General features: G+C 51.8%; 1 protein-coding gene across 1 annotated transcript; it reads left to right on the top strand.

Annotated features, from left to right (window-relative positions):
• Positions 1 to 6,984: 6,984 nt before the first annotated feature.
• Positions 6,985 to 15,368, top strand: CHMP6 (charged multivesicular body protein 6). Its single transcript, XM_079905986.1, has 8 exons — positions 6,985 to 7,276; positions 8,737 to 8,846; positions 8,998 to 9,085; positions 9,664 to 9,750; positions 10,548 to 10,613; positions 10,851 to 10,931; positions 11,967 to 12,021; positions 12,695 to 15,368. The coding sequence occupies exons 1-8, from the start codon at positions 7,211 to 7,213 to the stop codon at positions 12,748 to 12,750; spliced, it is 609 nt and encodes a 202-aa protein (XP_079762112.1). The 5' UTR covers positions 6,985 to 7,210; the 3' UTR covers positions 12,751 to 15,368.
• Positions 15,369 to 22,261: the final 6,893 nt, after the last annotated feature.

The following is a 22,261-nucleotide window of genomic DNA, read 5'->3' as shown; positions in this document are numbered from 1 at the left end:
GCGGAGTGCTGGGGGACGGGTATCCGTACCGCCTTGCGGGGAGCCGGCCCACATCCCAGGCCCTGGTGTTGTCCCGCGGCCGCCCGGCTGTCCTGCAGCGCCACCGCGTGGCCGCTGCGGGGCTAGCCTTTGCCCTCCCGCAGCCCGGCTGAGCGTCCTGCGCTACACTTCCAGGAAGGAAGGTGGACGCCCCTGCGGCCCTGCACCCCTCCCCGAGGCCCCGCGTTTCTTCTGCTCTCAAGCCCTCAAAAGATGTGTCTCAACCCTTGAACCGCTGCGGCCCAGCGTCCCCACTCATGGGTCCCTCGAGGGTCACCAGCAGGCAGGGCCTTCCCCTGCAGTCCCTCTCCCCGCGGCCTCTCTGAGCTCCGCCCTTCCCCAGGACGTCCCCCCTCCCAGGACGCCCACCTGGGAACTCCCACCGGCCCGCACCCGGGGCTGCCCCATCCTCTGTGCCCACGTAGCGTCCGTGCAGCTGGTCCCGCCAACACCTCATCTGTGTCTTCAGCACTATTTCCTGGGCTCATACCCAATGTCTGGGACTTGGCCTGGATTCTTCCGACTTCTTCCAAAAGATTCCTTGGCTCACCCCGCGTTCTCTGCTGCTGTCACCCACCGCCTCCTTAGTCTGACCCCCCAGGACCCCTGACCCTGGGGACCCCTGACCAGGACCCTGACAGTTTTTAACATGCTGCACGTTCACCCCCGGCCAGCCCCCCAGCTCGTCCTCCCTGGGGTGTCCTGGCCCGACCAGGCATCGGCATGACCCACATTCTCATGTTGGGCTTGTCCCAGAATCGCTGGCGTTTCGTGGCCTCGAAGAGCGCCTATTTTGGAGGAAATTCCCTCCTCTCTGCCCGCGAGCACCCGCCCACCCATCTGCGGATTGGCTCAGGTGAAGGCATGACGCCCGCAAGGCCACAGCTGATTGGCCTGGAGAGAACCAATCAGAGCCCTTGTCTGGGAGTGAACCCTGGAGGCCTGGGAAGGTGGGCACCCAGCGGAGGCTGAGAGGTGGGCAGAGAAGGTGGACGGAGGATGAAGGCCGAGGAACGGTGAGGGGCAGGAGGTCCCGGATGGCCTCCCGCGCTGGTCACCCAAGGCGGCCTCAGTTGGTGGAGGTTCAAGTCCTGCCATGTGCTCCTTGGCCCGCCACCCCGGCCCGCAAGGCCCTGTCAGCTACACCTGTGAGCAAACCGGCCCGCGCGGCCGCACTTGCACTCCACCTGCTTGCCCCAGTCTGCGAGTCAGGTAAGGGCCATCCCGTTGTACCTTCCCTGGAAGGCCTCCCATCAGGATTCCAGGTTAATTTCCTCTGGTACTAAGTGTTCCATCCGAGCTGTGGATGGTGGAAGAGGTGTAGGGGCGGCCAACTGGGGCCTTGGCAGGTGTGTTTGTGAGGCAGGGGGTCACTGTGCCGAGCCTTTCCTTTCGAGTCTACGAAAGCTCCCACGCCCCCAGGATCCAGTGATGGGACCCCTGACCTTCATTCCTGAAACCCTGGTTTTGAAGGGCTGAATCTCTGTAATAATCTCTGTAATAAACATCTTCCTGCTTGATGCATAGTTAGTGCCAGAAGTCAGTCCAGGACAGAGACCTTCGAAGACGGAAACCCAGAACTGGTTGTGCGCAGCGATGATCTCATTATTGTGTTATGGACTGAACTGTGTCCCCCCAAAATTCAGATGTTGGAGTCCTAACCCCCAATAGCTCAGAATATGCCCTTATTTAGGGAGACGGTCTCTACAGAGGTGATCAAGTTAAAAGGAAGTCATTCAGGTCGGCCCTGATCCAACATGACTGGAGTCCTTATGAAAAGGGGAAATCTGGACACAGGTAGGAGGCTACGTGAAGATGGAGGCAGAGGCCAGGTGATGCTTCCACATGCCAGGCCTTGCTGGCAAACCACCAGAAGCGGGGAGAGAAGCTGGGACAGAGTCCCCCTCACAGCCTCAGAGCGAGCCGGCCCTGCCGACACCTTGATCTCAGACTTCCAACCTGCAGACCGTGAGACAATAAGTTTCTATTGTCTGAGTGGCCAGCCCGTGGTAATTTGTCATGGCAGCCAGGGAGACTAACACAGTCTGTGGCAAATTGGACGCGGGTGGTGGAGACATGCTGCAGCCACACACTTTTCTGTGATGACCTGGAAGGAAGTGTTTCCTGAAAGCCAGGTTCTGGGAGCCCAAGCAGCTGCAAAGCAACATCCTGAGGGAAATCAGGACTGTGGGGTGGGCTGGTGATTTCTGACCACACTGGGAAGATTTCCTTTTTTTAAATGACAAGCAAGGGGCTTTAAATTCTCTGTTCAAGGTAGAGTCAGAAAAGCAGAAAATGTGTAGGACTACTATAAAAGAAAATCTTGTTTCTTGTAGCAAGACTGTTGTGTCTGGAGATCATTCCCCAAGTTTTATCCTGTGGGTTGTAGGATTACAGTGTAAATTGAATTCTCAGCCTCACCAGGTCAGAGCTTTAAGTGTGAAAGAGTCAGATGGAGAGAGCTGAGTGGACTGATCGTGACACCCCCATAATCCGTTGAGCCTTGCCTCCCAGCAGAAGCAACCCTGCTCCCTGTCTGAGGCAGCCCTCCCGCCCCCACTCGTGAAGACCCCACCGAAGCAGCTACCTGCTTCACGCCCCAAGAATACCAAGATATTGCTGACTCACACTGGAAAGTCTTGCGGGGGCGTCCCTCACAGGTACCCATGGCAGCCGACCCCCAGGGAGCTGGACACCTGAGACTCGGTGTATGTATGGGCACCTGAGACTCGGGGCCCCACTGTTTGCTTGCGTCTGTGAGAAGCTCCTTTGTTGCTGGAAACTTGGACTTAACATGGCCCAGCTAAGGTGCCAGGAATTTCTTGGTATAATACAGAGGAAAGACTACAAGGGCTGGGGCAGACAAGGACTTGACATGAATTTATCAGGTGCAACCCGTTCCTTGAGCCCCTCGTGGCCCCGAAGCACACACACTGGACAGAGGCCGCAAGAAAGCCCTTGGTGAGGACCTCGGGTTCTTGAAAAGCCCTCCAAAGTCTGCAGGCCAGGCATGACGGTAGAGGTGCTGCCATCAAAACAGGGTCCCTGATTTCTCCTGGGAACCCGGTGGGTCAAGGCCCAGAGCTAAGGTGGGCAGGTCACTGAAAAAGCAGCAAACCCAGGGGACTTCCCTGGTGGTCCAGTGGTTAGGACTCTGCTCCCAGTGCAGGGGGCCCGAGTTCGATCCCTGGTGGGGGAAATAGATCCTGCATGCCACAACTAAGACCCGGTGCAGCCTAAATAAATATTTTTTTTAAAAGACCCAATTGGCAAAAAATTTCAAAAAAAATAAAATGAAAAATGTTAACCATCGTCTGAGCCTTCAGCGAGTCATAGTAGTAACATCAAAGACCACTGATCACCATAACAAATATAATAATGAAGAAGTTTGAAATAATTGTGAGAATTAGCAAAACATGACACAGAGACAGGAGGTGAGCAAATGCTGTTGGAAAAATGGTGCCAATAGACTTGCTCAATACAAGGTTGTCATGAACCTTCAATTGTTAAAAAATGCAATATCTGTGAAGTGAAATAAAACGAGGTACACCTGTATTGTAATTGTTTTGGCCCCCTTTTTTTTTTTTTTTTTTGGCTGCACTGCACAGCTTATGGGATCTTAGTTACCCAACCAGGGATTGAACCCGGGTCCTCAGCAGTGAAAGCATGGAGTCCTAACTACTGAACCACCAGGGAGTTCCCTGTTTCAGCATTTTTTTAAGCAGTAAAGCATTTTTTTAAAGATTTTTTTGATGTGAACCATTTTTAAAGTCTTTATTGAATTTGTTACAATATTGCTTCTGTTTTATGTTTTGGTTTTTTGGCCGCAAGGCATGAGGGATCCCAGCTCCCCAACCAGGAATCGAACCTACACCCCCTGCATTGGAAGGTAAAGTCCTAACCACTGGACTGCCAGGGAAGTCCCAGCAATAAAGCTTTTTTTTTTTTTTTTTTTTTTTTTTTTTGCGGTACGCGGGCCTCTCACCGCTGTGGCCTCTCCCGCTGCAGAGCACAGGCTCCGGACGCGCAGGCCCAGCGTCCATGGCTCACGGGCCCAGCCGCTCCACGGCATGTGGGATCCTCCTGGACTGGGGCACGAACCCGTGTCCCCTGCATCGGCAGGTGGACTCTCAGCCACTGTGCCACCAGGGAAGCCCCAATAAAGCATTTTTTATACCTTAATTTAAATTCCTTTTCTACTCGGGGTCTAGACCACCAGAAAATATGAATGTTTTCTCTAACAGGGTGAAATCCCAGTTCCTCCAGAACGTACTGCACTTAATCAAGGCACAGCATCTCTAGACCTCAGAATCCACCTAACTAAAACAAGGAGGGTTGTTCTGTGATGATCTCATGGTCTTGTCCAGTACGAAAATTTTATAACTGTGTGATATATGTAAACTCCATAAAATGAGTGTTAATATTTTCGTATGTAGCAGAATGGGGAGGAGGCAGGTTCGCTTCATCACACAGCACTTCTCAAGGAGCAATCATTTGCATACCACCTCCTCAATTTTTACTGTTTCTGGGTACCACCTCTACTATGATTACTTAACAGCTTTCTTTGAATCAACTTACTTATTACACTTTAATAATTTATTTTAAAAGGAAACTTTATATCAGCATAAATGCAAAACTGTTGTCTTTTGTCATAAAAATATATTTAAACATAGATATTTTACCAGTTATGTTTATTCTTAAATACATAGTATTTTGTTGTTGTTGTTGTTGTTGTTGTTGTACGCGGGCCTCTCACTGTTGTGGCCTCTCCTGTTACAGAGCACAGACTCCGGACGCACAGGCTCAGCAGCCATGGCTCATGCACCCAGCCGCTCTGTGGCATGTGGGATCTTCCCAGACCGGGGCACGAACCCGTGTCCCCTGCATCGGCAGGCAGACTCTCAACCACTGCGCCACCAGCGAAGCCCCTTAAATACATAGTATTTTAAAGAACATTATTTAAAAGGTCTGCACACCCTCTAAAATCACCTGAAGGATCCCACATAGTAGTCTGGATAAAGCTCTTTGGGGCTTTATCCAGTCCATCTTTGGGGTAGACTGCACTAAAGGGAAGTTGTATTTCCCTTATATTCCTTGGAGTGGCAGGAACTTGGTCTTCTTAGAAACTATCCCTGGGTCAACAGCAGCTTATAACTCAAGAGCAAATTAGTGAAAGTCAATCCCATGATCACCTAATAATAATAAAAGCCAACATTTGTTGAGCACTTACTATATATGCCCATGTGGTTTTCATACTTTTGAGTCTTATTTTCTAATTCTAAAAACTAAAATAGATTTTTACTGAATAGTGGTATGACTGATGGTATATGTTTCTTAAAGGTCCAAATGTAATAAAAAAATGGAAAAAAGAGTATAGTTGATTTATAATATCGTGTTAGTTTCAGGTGGACAACTCAGCGATTCAGTTATACAAAAAGACCTCTGAGTATTTCAAGACAGGTGCCCCTGGGGATCCTGCCATAGAACACAATTTCTCTCTTCCAATGTCTCTCTTGATGGACTGGGGGTAATAAAGCATTTTAAATTAAGGTATAAAAAAAATTAATGTATGTACATAAAGGTATGTACATCTTTTTTTCAGACATAATGCTATTGCACATTTAATAGACTACAGTATAGCATAAAACATAATTTTTATATGCACTGGGAGAGCAAGAAATTCCTGTGAAATATTGCAATATTTGCTTTATTGCAGTGGTCTGGATCAGAACCCTCAGTATCTCAGAGTCGTGCCTGTATGTGTGCAGTGAGGGATGGCAAGAAGTTACATCTGTATTGAATCACAGGCAGCTGCTAAGGTTTGACTGAACGGGCAGGGACTTGGAAGAAACAGGACCTGGAAGATTGGTCACAGGAAGTCTGGGGGAGAGATGTGGATGGACTTCTCAGAGTGGACACAACATATTTGTGTCCCAGGGAAGGCTCACAAAAGAGCACCCTCTGCCCAGGAGGCTCTCCATGGCCAGGTGGATGCAATGCACAATCTCTGGACATGAGCCAACGGCTTTTCCAAGGCCCCCAGCGCTCGGTCAATGGGCGTATGGACAAAGTGACCATGTGGGCAGGGATGGAGGCTCTACGGGGCTCAGTTACATGGACTTCCCCTCACTGAGGCTCACCTGGCCACCGCTGCTGAGGGCCCAGTGGGTCAAGAGCACTGAGCCCCCCAGATGGCATTATTACCTGTGGGACCAGCCAGCTGCCAAACAGCAGATTAGCTAATCAGGACTCTTCCCTCAGGGCGCAGTGACGTGTCCTCACGGGAACAGACACTCTGGATACAGATTTGCCTCCCCCCTCACCCAGGGGGCTTCTGCCAGCGGCACTGTTGTGGACTGAGAGGCCCATCGTGGTGTCCTCGCAGCACTGCTTCTGATCAAGGAGTTCATTTCACAGAAAGGGGTGAGCGCTGGACTCATGCCATGGGACGCCTCATCTTATCATGACCCACCGCTCAGGAGCTGCTAGGCTGCTAGAAAGGTGGCGGGGCCCATGCAGACTGGGCTGCGGGATCAGTTGGGGAGACCAAACAGGGCTGGGTGCCATCCTATGACCCCCACCCCAGCCAGGACACACGGGTGGGAGCCAAGGCTGCAGGTGTACGTGGCGCCCCGCCCTATATCCCCGATGCCCCGTAGGGGCTTCTGCCCGGGCCCACGGAACCAGAAGGTGGGCTCCTCCGGGGCCTAGTCACCGGCCCGAAGGCCAGAGCGGGTGGAGCACGCTGCGCAGGGCGCGGTTCAGCGGACACTCTGACGCCCAGGGTTGTAACATCACTAAACGCAGCATTTTGTGGTCCGAGCCAGCGGCGCAGTGACTTGTGAACAAGATTTCTGACCGTCCGGGAGACGGTACACGCTGTCACCCTGCGAGGGTCCCACCGTAGTGGGAGATGGAACTTTTAGTCTTGAAGTCCGCGCAGGTGAGGCATTCTGGAAATGCACGTGAACCACGCGATCCAGGGCCCCAGAACCCCGGCCGCTTCTCGGGGCGGGGCCTCCGTCTGCGGACAGCCGCGTTCCGCGTTCTGCGGCGCTTGGCCCCGCGCGGCCGCCGTAGCGGGGTGGGTTGGGTCCGAACTACGGAGGCCGCGACGTGCGGAGCCGACCGGGCTGGGCGGCGGGGCGCGGGCCGGGCCGCGCCGGCCGCCATGGGCAACCTTTTCGGCCGTAAGAAGCAGCAGAGCCGGGTCACGGAGCAGGACAAGGCCATCCTGGTAAGACGCCGGGCCCTGCAGGCGGGTGGACGCGAGCCGGGGACACCTGGGCCGGGCGGGGAAACCGAGGCACGACGGCTACCGGCTGCGTTTCCGCTCTCGCCACGGGCTTCGGCCCCTCCGGCCGCCCAGCCCCACGCCGGGGCCGCAGCCCCAGAGCCCGTCTGGGGCGGTGAGCGGTGGGCTGCCGGTGGGGAGCGTGTCCGGGTCCGGTTCCCAGCGAGTCTGAGCGAATCCGGTCGCTGCGGGTGTAGGCGGTCCCAGTGCGGCGACTGAGCTGTGCCTCGGGTCTCGGGAGGCGGTGCCCGCGTTTCACTGTTTCCTGGTTGTACCTTGTCAGCGGGCAGGCTGGTCACGGGGTGGGAAGGCGGGCGCCTCTCACGGCAGCAGGGACAGGACGTGCGGCTGTCGCTGAGCCTGACCCACCGGCCATGGGTTGCGCTGGGGCAGACGGCCTCTAAAGAGAATGGAGCTGTGGAGGGAACTGGGGAGCGGCCGCTTGAGACAGACTGACCACGTCTACACTGGGGGCTAATTTCTCATCATGTTGAGTTTTAAAGAGGTGCACACCTTTGACCCAGTTAACTCACTGCCCATAACCGACCCTGAAGACATAGTCTTCTATCTGACAAGTGCCTTGTGCTTGCAGGTGCTCACTGTAGCGTTACCTGAAATGATGAAATCTGGAAGAAATGTAAATGGCTTAAAATAGGGAAAGAGAGACTAAGGCTTGAAAATGGCCTTGCATCCTTTTTGGGACACTGGGGTCCTAGGTGATTGGCACGGTCACGTGAACCTCTCACCTCAGTGCACCATCTGTTGTCCACTCACGTATGGTGATAAGCGTCAAGAGCAGGGGAGCTGATGGCAAATGGCTGAAGTCCATAGAGGAGTGAAGCTGGGAGGGAAGGCCCCAGTCTCCAGCCATGGCTGGGCTGGGATGGTGGCACTCGGGTGACTGTCACCAGCGACTTCTGTGTCGTCTCTTCACCTTGGAGGTGCTGGCCACACTCCCTGACCAGCGCTCACACTCCTCGCTGATGGCGATGCCCTGCCATGATGGCGATGCCGCGCCATGACGGCGGTGAGAGCATGCCCTCCACCCCGGTGCTGAGGACGTTAGGACTGGCTCTCTGTCTGGGGTGGGGGAGATTTGTAGGATATTGAGCTGCATCCCTGGCCTCCACCTCCTAGATGCCAGTGGCATCCCCAGTGTGACAGCCAGGGATGTCTCCAGATAGTGTCCCACTTGCCCTGGGGGGCAAACTTGTCCTCATGGAGAACTCAGTTTCAGAGGATGTGCTTCCATTGGTGACAGTTGGGGCAGCCTGGCCTGTGGGGGGCCTTTCAGTGACCCCAGCAACCTCTGTACTGGCTCTCCTGGACACCGGGTAGCCCGGTGAGTGTCCAGCGTGCCCTGAGGGGGCTTGGTGTCAACACAAGGCCTGCTTTCCCGGCAGCAACTGAAGCAGCAGCGGGATAAGCTGAAGCAGTACCAGAAGAGGATCACCCAGCAGCTGGAGCGGGAGCGGGAGATTGCCCGGCAGCTCCTGCGCGACGGCAGGAAGGAGTGAGTGGGGCTGGGGGCCGGTCTTCGGGAGATGGGTTCTGTCCCCCATCGGCCTAGAGCAGAGGTGGGGTAGGCCAGGAGGCTGGTCAGTGCCAGGCCAGGGCAGCTGATGGCCATGGCTGCTGGGTCACTGCTTGGGTTCCCTCTGCAGACGGGCCAAGCTGCTGCTCAAGAAGAAGCGATACCGGGAGCAGCTCCTGGACAAAACAGAAAACCAGATCACCAGCCTGGAGACCATGGTAGGCCTAGTAGGGGTCGGGGGGTGTGGGCCATGGACCATGTAGGCACCAGAGTCCCCTCGGAGGACTGAAACCTATCATTTTCTTCTCCTGGACCTCTCAGCCCGCGGCTATGGAATGGGTCAGGCCTGGAGGTGGAGGAGAATCTTTGATGGGAGCCTGACCGTCTTAAGGGGCTGCAGCAGGTTGGCTCTTGCAGGATGGTGGCTGGGGGACTAGGCCACTTATGGGTAGTGGAGTGGGCGGGGAGTCTGCCCCAGTGACTGAAGAGGTGTTGGGATCTGCAGGAGGCTCCCGAAATGATCCAGTGTCAGGACCCAGAGCTCTAGTTCTGCTCTTCTGCTAACAGAGCTGCTGGTTATAAGCAGTCTACTTTGCGGTTCCTCCCATGCCCTCTCAGTTCTGCCCAAGTGTTGGTCAGGGCAGCGGGAAAGGATAGAAGGAGGAGGAAGGCAGAGACAGTTTGCTCTGAGGCCCAGCAGTCTTTGTCAGTGATAGTGTGATCCTAACTCCCTTCCATGGGTCTGCATGAGGCGGCAGAGAAGGTGGGCCCCTGACCACATGGGTTTCTTCCTCAGGTCCAGAGTATTGAGTTCACCCAGATTGAAATGAAGGTGATCGAGGGGCTGCAGTTTGGAAATGAGTGTCTGAATAAGATGCACCAGGTAAGTCTTGCAGGACTGGGGAAAGAGAGGAAGGGCAGCCAGTGGAACAAGGAGAGGGTTAGTCCCTGAGGCCACACCTGCACGCAGGCCTTTGGGCATGAGGGAAAGGCAGTCACTACCAGGAGAGGGTGATGGGAGAGAGTGACAGTCTAGTGGTACAAAAAAAAATTGTACCGTGTCCAGAGATGTTAAAGTGACTAGAGGGACAGTCTGGTTTTAGTGGGGGGGGGGGGGGTGAACTAATCTGGAGGACTTCCCAGAGGAGGTGAACACAGCTTCATTTCAAGAAACAGCACAGAGGTGGATGGTGAAAGGAGAGGTGAGGCGCAGAGATGGCGTGCCCCGGCCCCCACCCCATCTCATTCCTGATGAGTGGATGGCAGTGGGGCTGGGCAGAGAGCTGAGGTTACACTGCCTTTCTGACTGTCCAATGTGATGGTGACCAGTCAAGCAAAGGTGCCGCTTTGAACCCAAAAGAAATCAAGTCACCTGGCCAGAGAAAAATTGTTATACTTCTGACTACCGCTAGGGTTGGTTTGGGTGCCAGAAGGGCCAGCAGGGGTCCAAGGAGGTCAGTTGAGGCTTCTGAAAAGACTGTCTGACAGCTCCATGCCTCTGTGGACGGGCCCTGCCTGGGACAGAAATAACCAAAGATGTGTTATATCCCGCTTGGCGTGGCTTCATTTAAACAGGAACAGAGGGGCTAGGCCGTGCGCCCTGCCAATGTAGGTGGCCTTCGTGTAGGGGGTTCTGTTACGTGCTTCACTGACAAGGCTCAAAAACTTGTAACCGATCAGGTGATGTCCATAGAAGAGGTGGAGCGGATACTGGACGAGACGCAGGAGGCTGTGGAGTACCAGCGGGTAGGTGTTGCCGCACCACGGGGCCCGCCATCTGGCAGCCAGCGAGGACAGTGGCCAACTCGCTGAATGTCCTGCGCCACCCTCGAGGGCCAGGCCTTCCCGCACCACGTGGGGGCTGCCTTCCTTCTTTCGAGTGAGAGGAGCCTTAAGCTGGGGCTGTCTCCTTCCTCCACGAGGGCCCACCTTTCCCCCACCCCAGCCCAGCCATGCTCCTCACCTCTGCTCCTCCTTTTGCAGCAAATAGATGAGCTGTTGGCAGGAAGCTTCACTCAGGAGGACGAAGATGCCATCCTGGAGGAGCTGGACGCAATCACTCAGGTAACAGTACCCCCGGCACTGACACAGGCCCAGGTGTAGGGACCCCCCCAGGAGGGCTCTGCTCACTGGCCTCGGCGAGCGACTGTGTCAGGTTTCACTTGAGCACACAGCCCTGGTTCTGCAGCTGGTTTTCTTCCCTAAAACAACTGGCATTTGTGCTAAACTGAGGTCCCTTCTCCCCATCCACCTGGCTGACTGCAGGGCAGGACTGGCCTGGAAAGAACATTTTGCAGGTTGTCCACCCAGGTGTTGCAGGCCTCAGAGTGAACCAGGTGCCAGGACAGAGCGGAATACCGACCCTCCTAGCTCCCTCAGCCCTTTCCTCCCCAGTGGGCAGTGTGTGGGTTTTAGATCAAATGGGGGCTTTTTCCCTCTTGTGGCCGGTCACTCGCTGTCACACACAGGGCCTCCATGTGTTGGCCCAGAGGCCTCTAACCAGCCAGCCATCACTTCAGGCCCTGAGTCTGTGTTTGCTCCCTGATGGAGGGCGTCTCCATCTCTGTGGGCCCCTGCCTAAGCAAGCCGAATTCACACCGTGCCCACCAGCCTGCCACCCCCAGCCATAGACCAGGCCAGGCAAGCAGGTCCTTAGCACTGCTGCTCGCTGCCTGGGGGCCCTGTGTGCACCTGCCTGCTGAACTACTTCCTCCCAAGGCCCGAGAGGTAGACCAGCACTCGCTGGAACAGCGGGTGCACCCAGGTACCACCACCTGAGGCAGAGGCGCCACTGGGGCCCCTGACCTGCATGGGTGCCTGTTTCAAAGCCCTTGTCTCAGACTCAGAATGGAACTTTGGGTTGGGAGCCCCTCAGGCTCTGGGCCGTTGGAAGCAGCCACCTTTTGTGGTCACTGTGCCCCCGGTGATATGAGTTGCAGAGATGCCAGAAGCCAGGGAGGATGCACCCTGGGCTTGCGTGCTGGAGGATTTGTGTCCTATGTAAATCCCGCTGAGAGCGTAAGTGAACAGGATGCTGTTCTCTCCAAGAGAAGGACAAGGTGATTGTATCTCACAGCCTTTATCCTCTGTTTCTTGCAGGAACAGATAGAGCTGCCAGAGGTTCCTTCAGAACCCCTTCCTGAAAAGATCCCAGGTACCCTCCTCGTTATGTCCTTTGGAGGACCGTGCGTTCTAGAGCAAAGCAAAATATCCTGGCCTCTGGGCCCTGCCCTTCCTGCCTGGTGAGGGTCGGGCCCCAACCCCCCTGCTTGGTGGGCGTGCTCGCTGGCACCAGCTCGGGCGGAGTGCAGGCCTCGCCCTGGGTTTGAGCCCAGGCTTCTGAGCAGTTTCGGTAACCTTGTAAGAGCCAGACCCCGTTCAGAGAGGCGAATCCCAAAGTTAGAGTCGGGAAAGGGCCAGTTGAGCTGTGCAGGCTCTTCTGGGTCCAGCCCAGGACCAGCCGTCCACTAAACGTCACTGGGACGACCTTCCCCGCGGCATCGCATAACACGCCTTCAGAAATTCTCTATCCGCCAGGACTCGTCTTTCGCGATTCCTCCTCAGTTCTCTCTGCTCCCTTGCTGCTGCTTGGCCTCCTTTCTGGGGTCCGTGGGTTAGGGGTGCACGTCCTGAGTGCTTGTGCCCAGTGCCTGCTGTTTGTCATCCCTCCCGGCTTCTGTGTGTAACTCGCCTCTCTCAGAGCTGTGCCCGTTCTTCCCAGAGCGCAAAGCCCTGACCTGGCTCCTTGCTGCCTCTTGTCCTTTTCGGGAAGTTCCCGCCTCTGGGGTCTTCTGTACGCGACAGCCATCTCTATGTTTCCTCCACAGAGAAAGTCCCCGTCAAGGCCAGGCCCCGACAGGCGGAAGTGGTGGCAGCCTCGTAACTTGTGTGGGACTCACGGGGATTCCAGAGGACTGGGGCCCACAGAGTTTGGGTGCGTGTCCGGCCCTGGCCGGGCTCCCAGGAGGCTGGCGCCGGGCCAGGTGGGCCGGGAGCTGACGGAGCAGCACAGCACACACAGGGCTCCGGATCAGGATGACTACGGAGCGTTTCCCTGGCGCTGCTGTCTTGCTCTCGTTTCTGGATTAAATGGCAACATTCAAACTCTCCGGCCAGACGCAGCTTCTGCAGCTGTGGTTCCCCTGGGCCACGGCCAGGCCCAACGCTCCTGGTGCTGGTCACACCTCCCGTCCCGGGTCGCGCAGCTCCACGGGCCAGTGTCTCCGCCACCCTGTCTTCTGTGGAAGGCACATCAGACCTGGCCTCCCCACCCTTCCCTTTCCCTTCTTCCTGCTGCTCCCATTAGCTGGCAGGGCTTTGGTTAAGGGGGCCCTCCCTTGGCCTGGCTCCCGGACGTGCCCAGTTTCCATGTAGACTTGGGGGTGGTAACCTCTCTGCTTCCACGTCGGCGTTTGTGGGTGGTGGACCAGGAGGGGTGCGTCCCTGCTGGATTTTGATGACTCTAGGAGGTCTGCCCACCCCATCACTCCTGGGGCCGTACAGAGGCCCAGTCCTGCTGACGGACATTCCAGGATAGCCGGCCGGTGTGGCTGCGGGTTCCCGAGCTGCCAGCTTCGAGCTGTTAGCAGCCAAGTGGAGACTGGGAAGGATGGAAGTGACTTCCCTAGTTCACGGTTCGTTTTGGAATTAGACAATCTCCCTGAGATTTCACTCCCAACAGGAAGACAAAGGGGACCCTCTTAGCCCCCCAGACAAGCCAGCCCCCTATTAAAGTTGACACCCACACAGCCTGCTGCCTTGTGGACTGGGGGCCGTGGAAGGGCGCGTTGGTGTGGTTCCTCCCTCAGGTCCCTGGAACACAGTCCCCTGACCCTCCCGGGGCACTTGGCACCTGGCTGGTCAGCGCCACACGGGCTGGGGCCTCAGGAGCCAGTGAGGTTCTAGCCCTGCCCGGCTGTGGGTGGAAGGCAGTCACCTGTGGGCACCTGCCTGCAGCAAGGTGCAGGGCGGTACTCTGGCCCCACCTCCCTTAGAAGGGGTGCTGGTGGTTTCTCATTTTTCAAGGGGTTTTGTGTGACTCCCGTGGCTGGTGGCTGGGAGGGCGTGCAGTTTGGTGCCTCTGGGGTGTGGGGGTCTGGTTTGGAGTCCTGATGTCTAGGTAGGAAGCCAGATGCCCCAGGGAGCGAGCAGGCAACAGCAAGGACAGACAAGTGGATGTCCCACCTGAGGGGGGGCCTCCACACCCTCCACCCAGAGGGTATGGTGGGCTGTGGCCAAGTTGCCAGGTCTGGAGTTCTTCAAGAGGAGCTGGAAACCCAGGCTTTCAGCGGACAGTCTTGCTTTGTGTGAAAGCACCCTTACCAGGTGCATGTGCGCCTCAGCCAGGAGGGGGCTCTGTGCCAGCTGATCTGGGGGATTTTGCCAGAAGCCGACCTTTCCAGCGCCACTCTGGCTGCTGGGCCGCACCCCAGTCCTAGGGGCAGTTCTGATTGAGGAGGGGAAGGAGGTCCGGCCTCTCCTGCCTGTGAGTGACCCGTCCCTCTGCAGCAGTGGGTCCCAGGCCGGGGGAGGGAGGGGCAGCCTCTCCGGACCCCACAAGCAGGGTGGACACCTCCCCTTTCCCTCTGCCTCCCAGGACCCAGAGCTTGGGGCGGCCTGGGAAGCTGCCCATGGCAGTGCCCTGCCTCGTCTCTTAAACAGTTTCACCACTGGGAGCTGTGTGGTGGGCTGTGGGGCACCAACCCCCGGCCCTGGTGAGCGCTTGGAGAACCTGCCCATGGGTGTGTGTGGCCCAGCTCCCTGGGATACACCCGTTCCCAGGACCGGAAGGTCATGACCAGCCTCCTCCTGACCTGGGCAAGGGGTACCCTCGTGTGGAACAACCCAAGAGTTGGGGAGGGGACCCTCATCCTCTCGCCGTCAACAAGTGAGATTTCACGTACCAACCAACATGCCTTTTTCTTTGTAAAAGTTCATCCCTGGACCTAGGGAGGCCGTACTCTGAAACCCAGCTGACCTAGAGCTGACTCCTAGGCTCCGGCCTTGGAGGTCACCTGGCTCATAGGCCCCCTGTGTGTGTGTTGGGGCAGGGGGAGCCCATGCAGCCAGGATGAGACTCACATCTTCCTGCCCAGCGCTGAGCCCCGGTCTTAAAATACCAGCTGTGTGAGCCTGACCTGACCTCCTAATCTGGGGGGCATAGAACTCATGACGATCACAAACCAGTCACAGTTAAGTACAAAATCTGGGAGCAGAGCTGGCATCCTGCCCAAGATCAGTGGGGGCCTGGTGGGGGGCTTGGAGGAAAAGGAGAGGCCGCAGTGAGCCACCTGCAGAGGGCCTGGTAGCAGCTGCGCCTGGTGGGTGAGAGAGGTGTAAGGGGGAGCCATGGGGGCCTTCTGACCACAGAGAGGACTTCCTGGGAGGCTGGCAAGCCTGGCGTCCAGAAGGGATAGACCGGGACCCAGAAAAGGACCCAGGGACCAGGACCGTTCGGCTGGAGGCGCATTTGTGGTACAAGCAGCGTGGAAAGTAGAGAAGCGGGGGATGGGGAGTTGGGGGAAGAGGGCACCCAGGATTGGGTGGGGGCACTACTGGGACAGGGTAGGGGAGACAGAATGGGAGGTGCCCAGACAGGGTGGGGGCCGTGTCCTGGTTGCATTGTGTGCCCTGCCCTGGGGAGGTGTTTGCCCTCCCCCCTACCCACTGCTGCCCCATGGGGTCTCCCGGTGACCCCCACCTGCCCATGGGGAGAACCCGGTGATGTCAAGTGGGGCGTTGTCATGACAACACGGGAGCTTTGCCTTCCCAGGAGAGGCCCAGAGCCAGGTCACTGGCCACATCACCAAACTCAGCAGGAGACCCCACCACCCCTTCCATCTCTGCAGGTGCTCGGCCACTGGGGTGGGGGCAGCAGGTCAGCAGGTGGAGCTGGCCTCATGGCCCCAGTCAGAGCCTTGACTGCGTGAGCCAAGACACCCAGCCTGGGGCCTCCCCAGTGGACACCTGCACCCCTTGGCCAGGACAGCTGCCACCTTGGCATGTGCTCCACCCTTTCAACGATCCCTAGCATCCTTGCGGCCCTGTGTCTGGGGATCTCAGTGAGAAAATGGGAAACTCCAGATGTTTCTTCCTTAGTCATCTGCCCCCTCTCCGCCCAGCTTTCCTGAGTGACCCTGCACACAACCCCATCTCATCCCTGGTGCCCCGCCCTCCCCAAGGACCAGGTCTCAGGCTGGGGGCTGTGGCATCCTCCAGGGCTGCTCTCGCTACTTGTGATCTTGTTCCTGAGGAGTCTGAGGACTGGTCTTGGAAGGAAGGAAGGTGTGTTCTTTCCTGAGGCAGGCACGGGCTAGTGTAGGGAAGGTATTTAAGGGTCATGAGCGACACTGGCCTCTGATCTAGCTTATGGAGTAAGTAAACCTTCCTTAAGAAGCAGAAGTTCAGAAACGAACTCAAAAGAGTAAGAGCACAGGGAATGAGGACCGTGGAAGCTGAACTGTGGATGCAAGGTGCTTGGCGGCGCTCTGACACCCGAAGAGTGATCTTCACTTCGTTTTTGTGGGTTTTTTGGTAAAAGCTTCATTGATTGTGCAGTTCAGTCATTTTTATTATGTTCTCAGAGTTGTGCAACCGTCACCACAATCAATTTTAGAACAGTCCCATCATCCCTAAGGAAACCCTGTACCCTCTCGCTAGTGCCCTCATCTCCCCTCCCCACAGTCCCTGGCAGCCACTAGTCTGCTTTCTGTCTCTATGGATTTGCCCATTCTGGACATTCATACACATGGAGTCACACAATGAATGACCTTTAGTGTCTGGCCTCTTTTACTTAGTGTGATGTTTTTGAGGTTTACCCATGTTGGAGTGTGTGTCAGTACTTCATTCCTTTTTATAGTTGAATAATGTTCCATTCTGTAGATGGACCACATTTTATCTGTTCATCACCTGATGGACGTTTGCGTTTTTTCCACTTATTCACTTTTATGAATAATGCTTCTTTCTGTACACGTTTTTGTGTAGACAAGTTTTCATTTCTCTTGGGTATAAACCCAGAGTGAGTTCCACTCTGGGTCATGCAGTGACTCTTAACGTTTGGCCATTGGAGGAAGTGCTGCATGTTTTCCTCAATGGCTGCACCATCTTTCATCCCCAGAAGCAGGTGTGAGGGCTCCACTTTGTCCACAGCCTGCCCAGCACTAGCTATTTCATATCTTTTTCATTATAGCCATCCTAGTAGGAGTTATCTCATTGTGGTTTTGATTTGCATTTTCCTCATGACTAATGATGTTGAGCATCTTTTCTTATGCTTAGTGGCCATTTGTACATCTTGGGAGAAATGTCTGTTTAGATCTTTTACTCATTTTAATTGGGTGGTTTTTTATTATTGAGTTGCAAGTCTTCTTTATAAATCCTTGATATTAGACTCTGATCAGATATAAGATTTGCAAAAATTTTCTCCCATTCTGTGGGTTGGTCCTTTCACATTTTTAATAATTTCCTTTGAAACACAAGTGTTCTTTAATTTTGATGAAGTCCAGTTTATTTTTTCTTTTGTTGCTTGTGCTTTTGGTGTCATATCTAAGATACCATTACCTAATCCAAGGTCATGAAGATTTATTTCTATGGGGCTTTTTTAAGAGTTTTATAGTTTAGCGCTTACATTTAGGTCTTTCATCCATTTCGAGTTAATTTTTCTATATGATGTTAGGTTGGTGGTCCAATTCATTGTTTTGCACGTGGATTTTTTTTTTAAGAGTTGGTTTCTTTTTTTTTTTTAGAGTTGGTTTCTTTTTTTTTAATAAATTTATTTTGCATTTATTTATTTTTGGCTGCGTTGAGTCTTCGTTGCTGTGCGTGGGCTTTCTCTAGTTGCTGCGAGCGGGGGCTAGTCTTCATTGCAGCACCCGTGCTTCTCATCACGGTGGCTTCTCTCGTTGCGGAGCACGGGCTCTAGGTGCACAGGCTTCAGTAGTTGTGGCACACGGGCTCAGTAGTTGTGGCTCACAGGCTCTAGAGCGCAGGCTCAGTAGTTGTGGCGCATGGGCTTAGTTGCTCCACGGCTAGAGTTGGTTTCTGTTTATTCGGGAATAACTGTGGTCAACTTTCATTAATGTGGAAGCTTACTGATTAATTCTTTTCCAATCATTCTAGTACCATTTGAAAAGACAGTTATTTCCCCCATTGAATCCTTGGCACCTTTGTCAAATATCAGTTGACCAAATGTGAGAGTTTATTTGCAGACTCTCAATCCTATCCCATTTATATGTCTATCGTTATATCCTTATTGTAGCTTTGTAGTAAGTTTTGAAATCAGGAAGTGTGAATCCTCTAACTTTGTTCTTTTTCACGGTTGTGTTTGCTCTTCTGGGTCTCTTGAATTTCCATATGAATTTTAGGATCAGCTTGTTAATTTCTGGAACGAAGCCAGGTGAGATTTTGATGGGGATTTTGTTGGATCCATAGATGAATTTGGAGAGTGCTGCCATCATAGCAATATTAAGTCTTATGATCCATGAACACAAGTGTCTTTTCATTTATTCATTAATTCCTTTCAACAATGTTTTATAGTTTTCAGAGTGTAAGTTTTATACTTCTTTTGTTAACTTTATTATTAAGTATTTTCTTCTTTTTGATGCTATTGTAAATGGAGTTTTTTTCTTAATTTCAATTTCAGATTATTCACTGCAAGTGTATAAAAATAAAATTGATTTTTGTATGTTGATCTTGTATCTTTCAACCATGCTGAACTTGTGTATTAGTTCTAGTAGGTTTTTAGTGCAACCCTTAGGATTTTCTATATGCAAGATCATATCACGTGCAAATAGAGATAGTTTTACTTCTTCCCAAACTGGATGTCTTTTAGTTCATTTCCTTGCCGAATTTCCCTGGCGGAGACCTCCAGGGCAGGGTTGACTAGAAATGGATATCTTCATTTTATATGTTTCTATTCCACTCCCACCCCTAAAATACTAAAAACAGGAAGAACAAGTCCTTACAAGTTTTTGAACAAAATCCAGCTCATTTCTTTTTCCTTTCCCATTCATCCCTTCCTACCTTTCTCCTTTCTTCTACTTTTCTTTTTGAGCAGGGTGGGGTGGGGCTGACAGGCCAGGTCACGCCTGGCCCACCCGGTCTTCAAGCTGCACTTGTCAGTCTTTGAGATGTTCCCGTGGATTCCGTCGTGAAATGTGAGCTTGATAATGGCATCATCGTGGGTGGGTTTGCTGCCAGGCGGGAACTGGCCAGTGGCTCTGCAGCAGCAGAGGGAGAAGATCTCCCATGCTGTGATTCCAAGCTGAGAGGGGCAGCAAGAGAGTGAGTAACACTCAAGATGATGGCCCCAGTGGTAACCAAAGCCCCCAGACAAATGTGTTAACAAAGGACGTGTTAAGTCCCATAAAGGCCGCCAGTGTATGGGTTTATAGGTTAAAGCCTTGTTTGGTAGCGATGTATTTGAAGAAGGTCTGGGAATTTTGCTTGCAAACTCTGCAGGTGAACTGTGGGTGCAGCTGCTAAATCCTCGATGGAACCTTAGGCTTCACCAATAGAATATCCTCTTAGTGGGATGCTGCAGTCCCCTCACCAGCTTACGTCTACAGTGCTGCCCCTGCGTCAGCAGTAAAAGGCTAGGTTCTGAATGTTCTGCTTCAGCAAACAGTGCCACGGAGAAGGGCAGAGACGGGTCTGACGTGTTTGCTGTGCTGTCCCAGCCTCCTGAGTGCTGATGTGCTCATAGAATAGGTACCCCCACAGCTGTGTTCGATTCACGATGATCGACATTTCCGAAGTGCTCACTGGCTAAACAGGCAGATTGCAGCCGTCTAATTCCTCAGGCAGAACGTGTCATTCCCCAGTGACGTCTGCAGAGCGAGAGAGGGTCTCTGTGTGTCTTTATATATTGTTTTCCTCGTGTGTTTAAAAAACAATACGTTCTTAAATACAGTATTGCCTTAGTACTGTAGTTTCCCCCTTGTAGTCTTGCTTACTTCACTTATTTCTTACTCCACTTATTTTTTAATAAATAATATAAAAATATACCCGTCTCAGTTTCTTTACATTAGTTCCAAATCAGTAGCATTTAACCTAAGTTTAGCTGTAGATTTAAAGAAGCCATAAGAACACATTCGTCTATACAAGGGGAAGTGGGCATTTCCTTATCAAGGGTGATATCCCAGAGGAAACCCATTTTCCCACAGACCGTTCGTCTGACCCACTGAGGCACATCTCGTGCCTGTACTACCGACTGAACAGCCTCATGTGGAGGAGGTGACCTGTGGCTTATCCTGTGCATCTGTTGCTTTGCCTACCCTCAGTGTACTGGCATGAAGGGAAATGAGGGGAAGCAAACACACTTTTTTTTTTAATTGATGTATAGTTGATTTACAATGTCGTGTTCATTTCAGGTATCCAGCAAAGTGATTCAGATATATATAGAGATATATATAGAAATATAGATAGATATAGATATTCTTTTTCAGAGTCTTTTCCATTATAGGTTATTACAAAATATTGAGTATAGTTTCCCATGCTATACAGTAGGACCTTGTGTTTATCTATTTTATATATAGTAGTGTGTATATGTTAATCCCAAGCTCCTAATTTATTTCCCACGACCACCACTTTCCTCTTTGGTAACCATAAGTTTGTTTTCTGTGTCTGTGAATCTGTTTCTCTTTGGTAAATAAGTTCATTTGTATTATTTTTTAGATTCCACATATAAGTGATATCATATGATATTTGTCTTTGACTTACTTAATATGATAATCCCTAGGTTCATCCATGTTGCTGCAAATGGCAGTATTTCATTATTTTTTTATGGCTGAGTAATATTCCATTGTGTGTGTGTGTGTGTGTGTGTGTGTGTGTGTGTGTGTATATATATATATATATATATATACACACACACACACACACACCACATCTTATCCATTTATCTGTCAGTGAACACTTAGGTTGCTTCCATATCTTGGCTATTGTAAATAGTGCTGCTGTGTACATTAAGGTGCATGTATCTTTTTGAATTAGAGTTTTTGTCTCTTCCGGATATATGCCCGGGAGTGGGATTGCTGGACCATATGGTAACTCTATTTTCAGTTTCTTAAAGAAGCTCCATCAAGTTCTTCATAGTGGCTGCACCAAGTTACATTCCCACCAACAGTGTAGGAGGGTTTCCTTTTTACCACCCCTCTCCAGCATTTATTTGTAGACTTTTTTGATGATGGCCATTCTGGTGTGTGGTGAAACCTCATTGTAGTTTTGATTTGCATTTCTCTAATAATTAGCAATACTGAGCATCTTTTCATGTGCCTGTTGGCCATCTGTATGTCTTCTTTTGAAAAATGTCTGTTTAAGTCTTCTGCCCATTTTTTGATTGGGGTATTAGTTTTCTTGATATTGAGCTGTATGAGCTGTTTGTATATTTTAGAAATTAATCCCTTATCAGTCACATCGTTTGCAAATATTTTCTCCCATTCCACAGGTTGTCTTTTCATTTTGTTTATGGTTTCCTTTACTGTGCAAAAGCTTTTAAGTTTAATTAGGTCCCATTTGTTTATTTCTGCTTTAATTTCCATTACTCTAGGAGACGGTTCCAAAAAATTATTGCTTTGATTTATGTCAAAGAGTGTCCTGCCTATGTTTTCCTCTAGGAGTTTTATAGTATTCAGTCTTATATTTAGGTCTTTAATCCATTTTGAGTTTATTTTTGTATATGGTGTTAGAGAATGTTCTAATTTCAATCTTTTATAAGTAGCTTTCCAGTTTTCCCAGCACAACTTATTGAAGAGACTGTCTTTTCTCCATTGTATATTTTTGCCTCCTTTGTCATAGATTAATTGACCGTAGGTGTGTGAGTTTATTCCTGGACTTTCTATCCTGTTCCATTGATCTATATGTCTGTTTTTGTGCCAGTACCATACTGTTTTGATTACTGTAGCTTTTATAGTCTGAAGTTAGGGAGTGTGATTCCTCCAGCTCTGTTCTTCTTTCTCCAGATTGTTTTGGCTATTTGGAGTCTTTTGTGTTTCCATACAAATTTTAAAATTATTTGTTCTAGTTCTGTGAAAAATGCCATTGGTAATTTGATAGGTTTTGCATTGAATCTATAGTTTGCCTTGGATAGTATGGTCATTTTAACAATATTGATTCTTCCAATCCAAGAACATGGTATATCTTTCCATCTGTTGGTGTTATCTTCATTTTCTTTCATCGGTGTCTTATAGTTTTCACAGTACAGGTCTCTTGCCTCCTTAGGTAGGTTTATTCCTAGGTATTTTATTCTTTTTGATGTGATGGTAAATGGGATTACTTCCTTAATTTCTCTTTCTGATATTTTGTTGGTAGTGTATAGAAATGCAAAAGATTTCTGTATATTAATTTTGTATCCTGCAACTACCGAATTCATTGATGAACTCTAGTAGTTTTCTGGTGGC

Source organism: Stenella coeruleoalba, assembly GCF_951394435.1.
Source record: "Stenella coeruleoalba genome assembly, chromosome: 19".
In the NCBI taxonomy this organism is placed as follows: Eukaryota; Metazoa; Chordata; class Mammalia; order Artiodactyla; family Delphinidae; genus Stenella; species Stenella coeruleoalba.
The sequence above is the reverse complement of the archived record's forward strand: the minus strand, read 5'-3'. Positions and strand labels throughout refer to the sequence as shown.

What these genes read in the sequence shown, in the direction of transcription:
- CHMP6 (XM_079905986.1), top strand. Translation starts at nt 7,211, where the DNA reads ATGGGCAACCTTTTCGGCCGTAAGAAGCAGCAGAGCCGGGTCACGGAG. An exon ending in AGCAGGACAAGGCCATCCTG is followed by an intron (nt 7,277 to 8,736) that starts GTAAGACGCCGG and finishes CTTTCCCGGCAG; the next exon opens with CAACTGAAGCAGCAGCGGGA. An exon ending in AGCTGGACGCAATCACTCAG is followed by an intron (nt 10,932 to 11,966) that starts GTAACAGTACCC and finishes TGTTTCTTGCAG; the next exon opens with GAACAGATAGAGCTGCCAGA.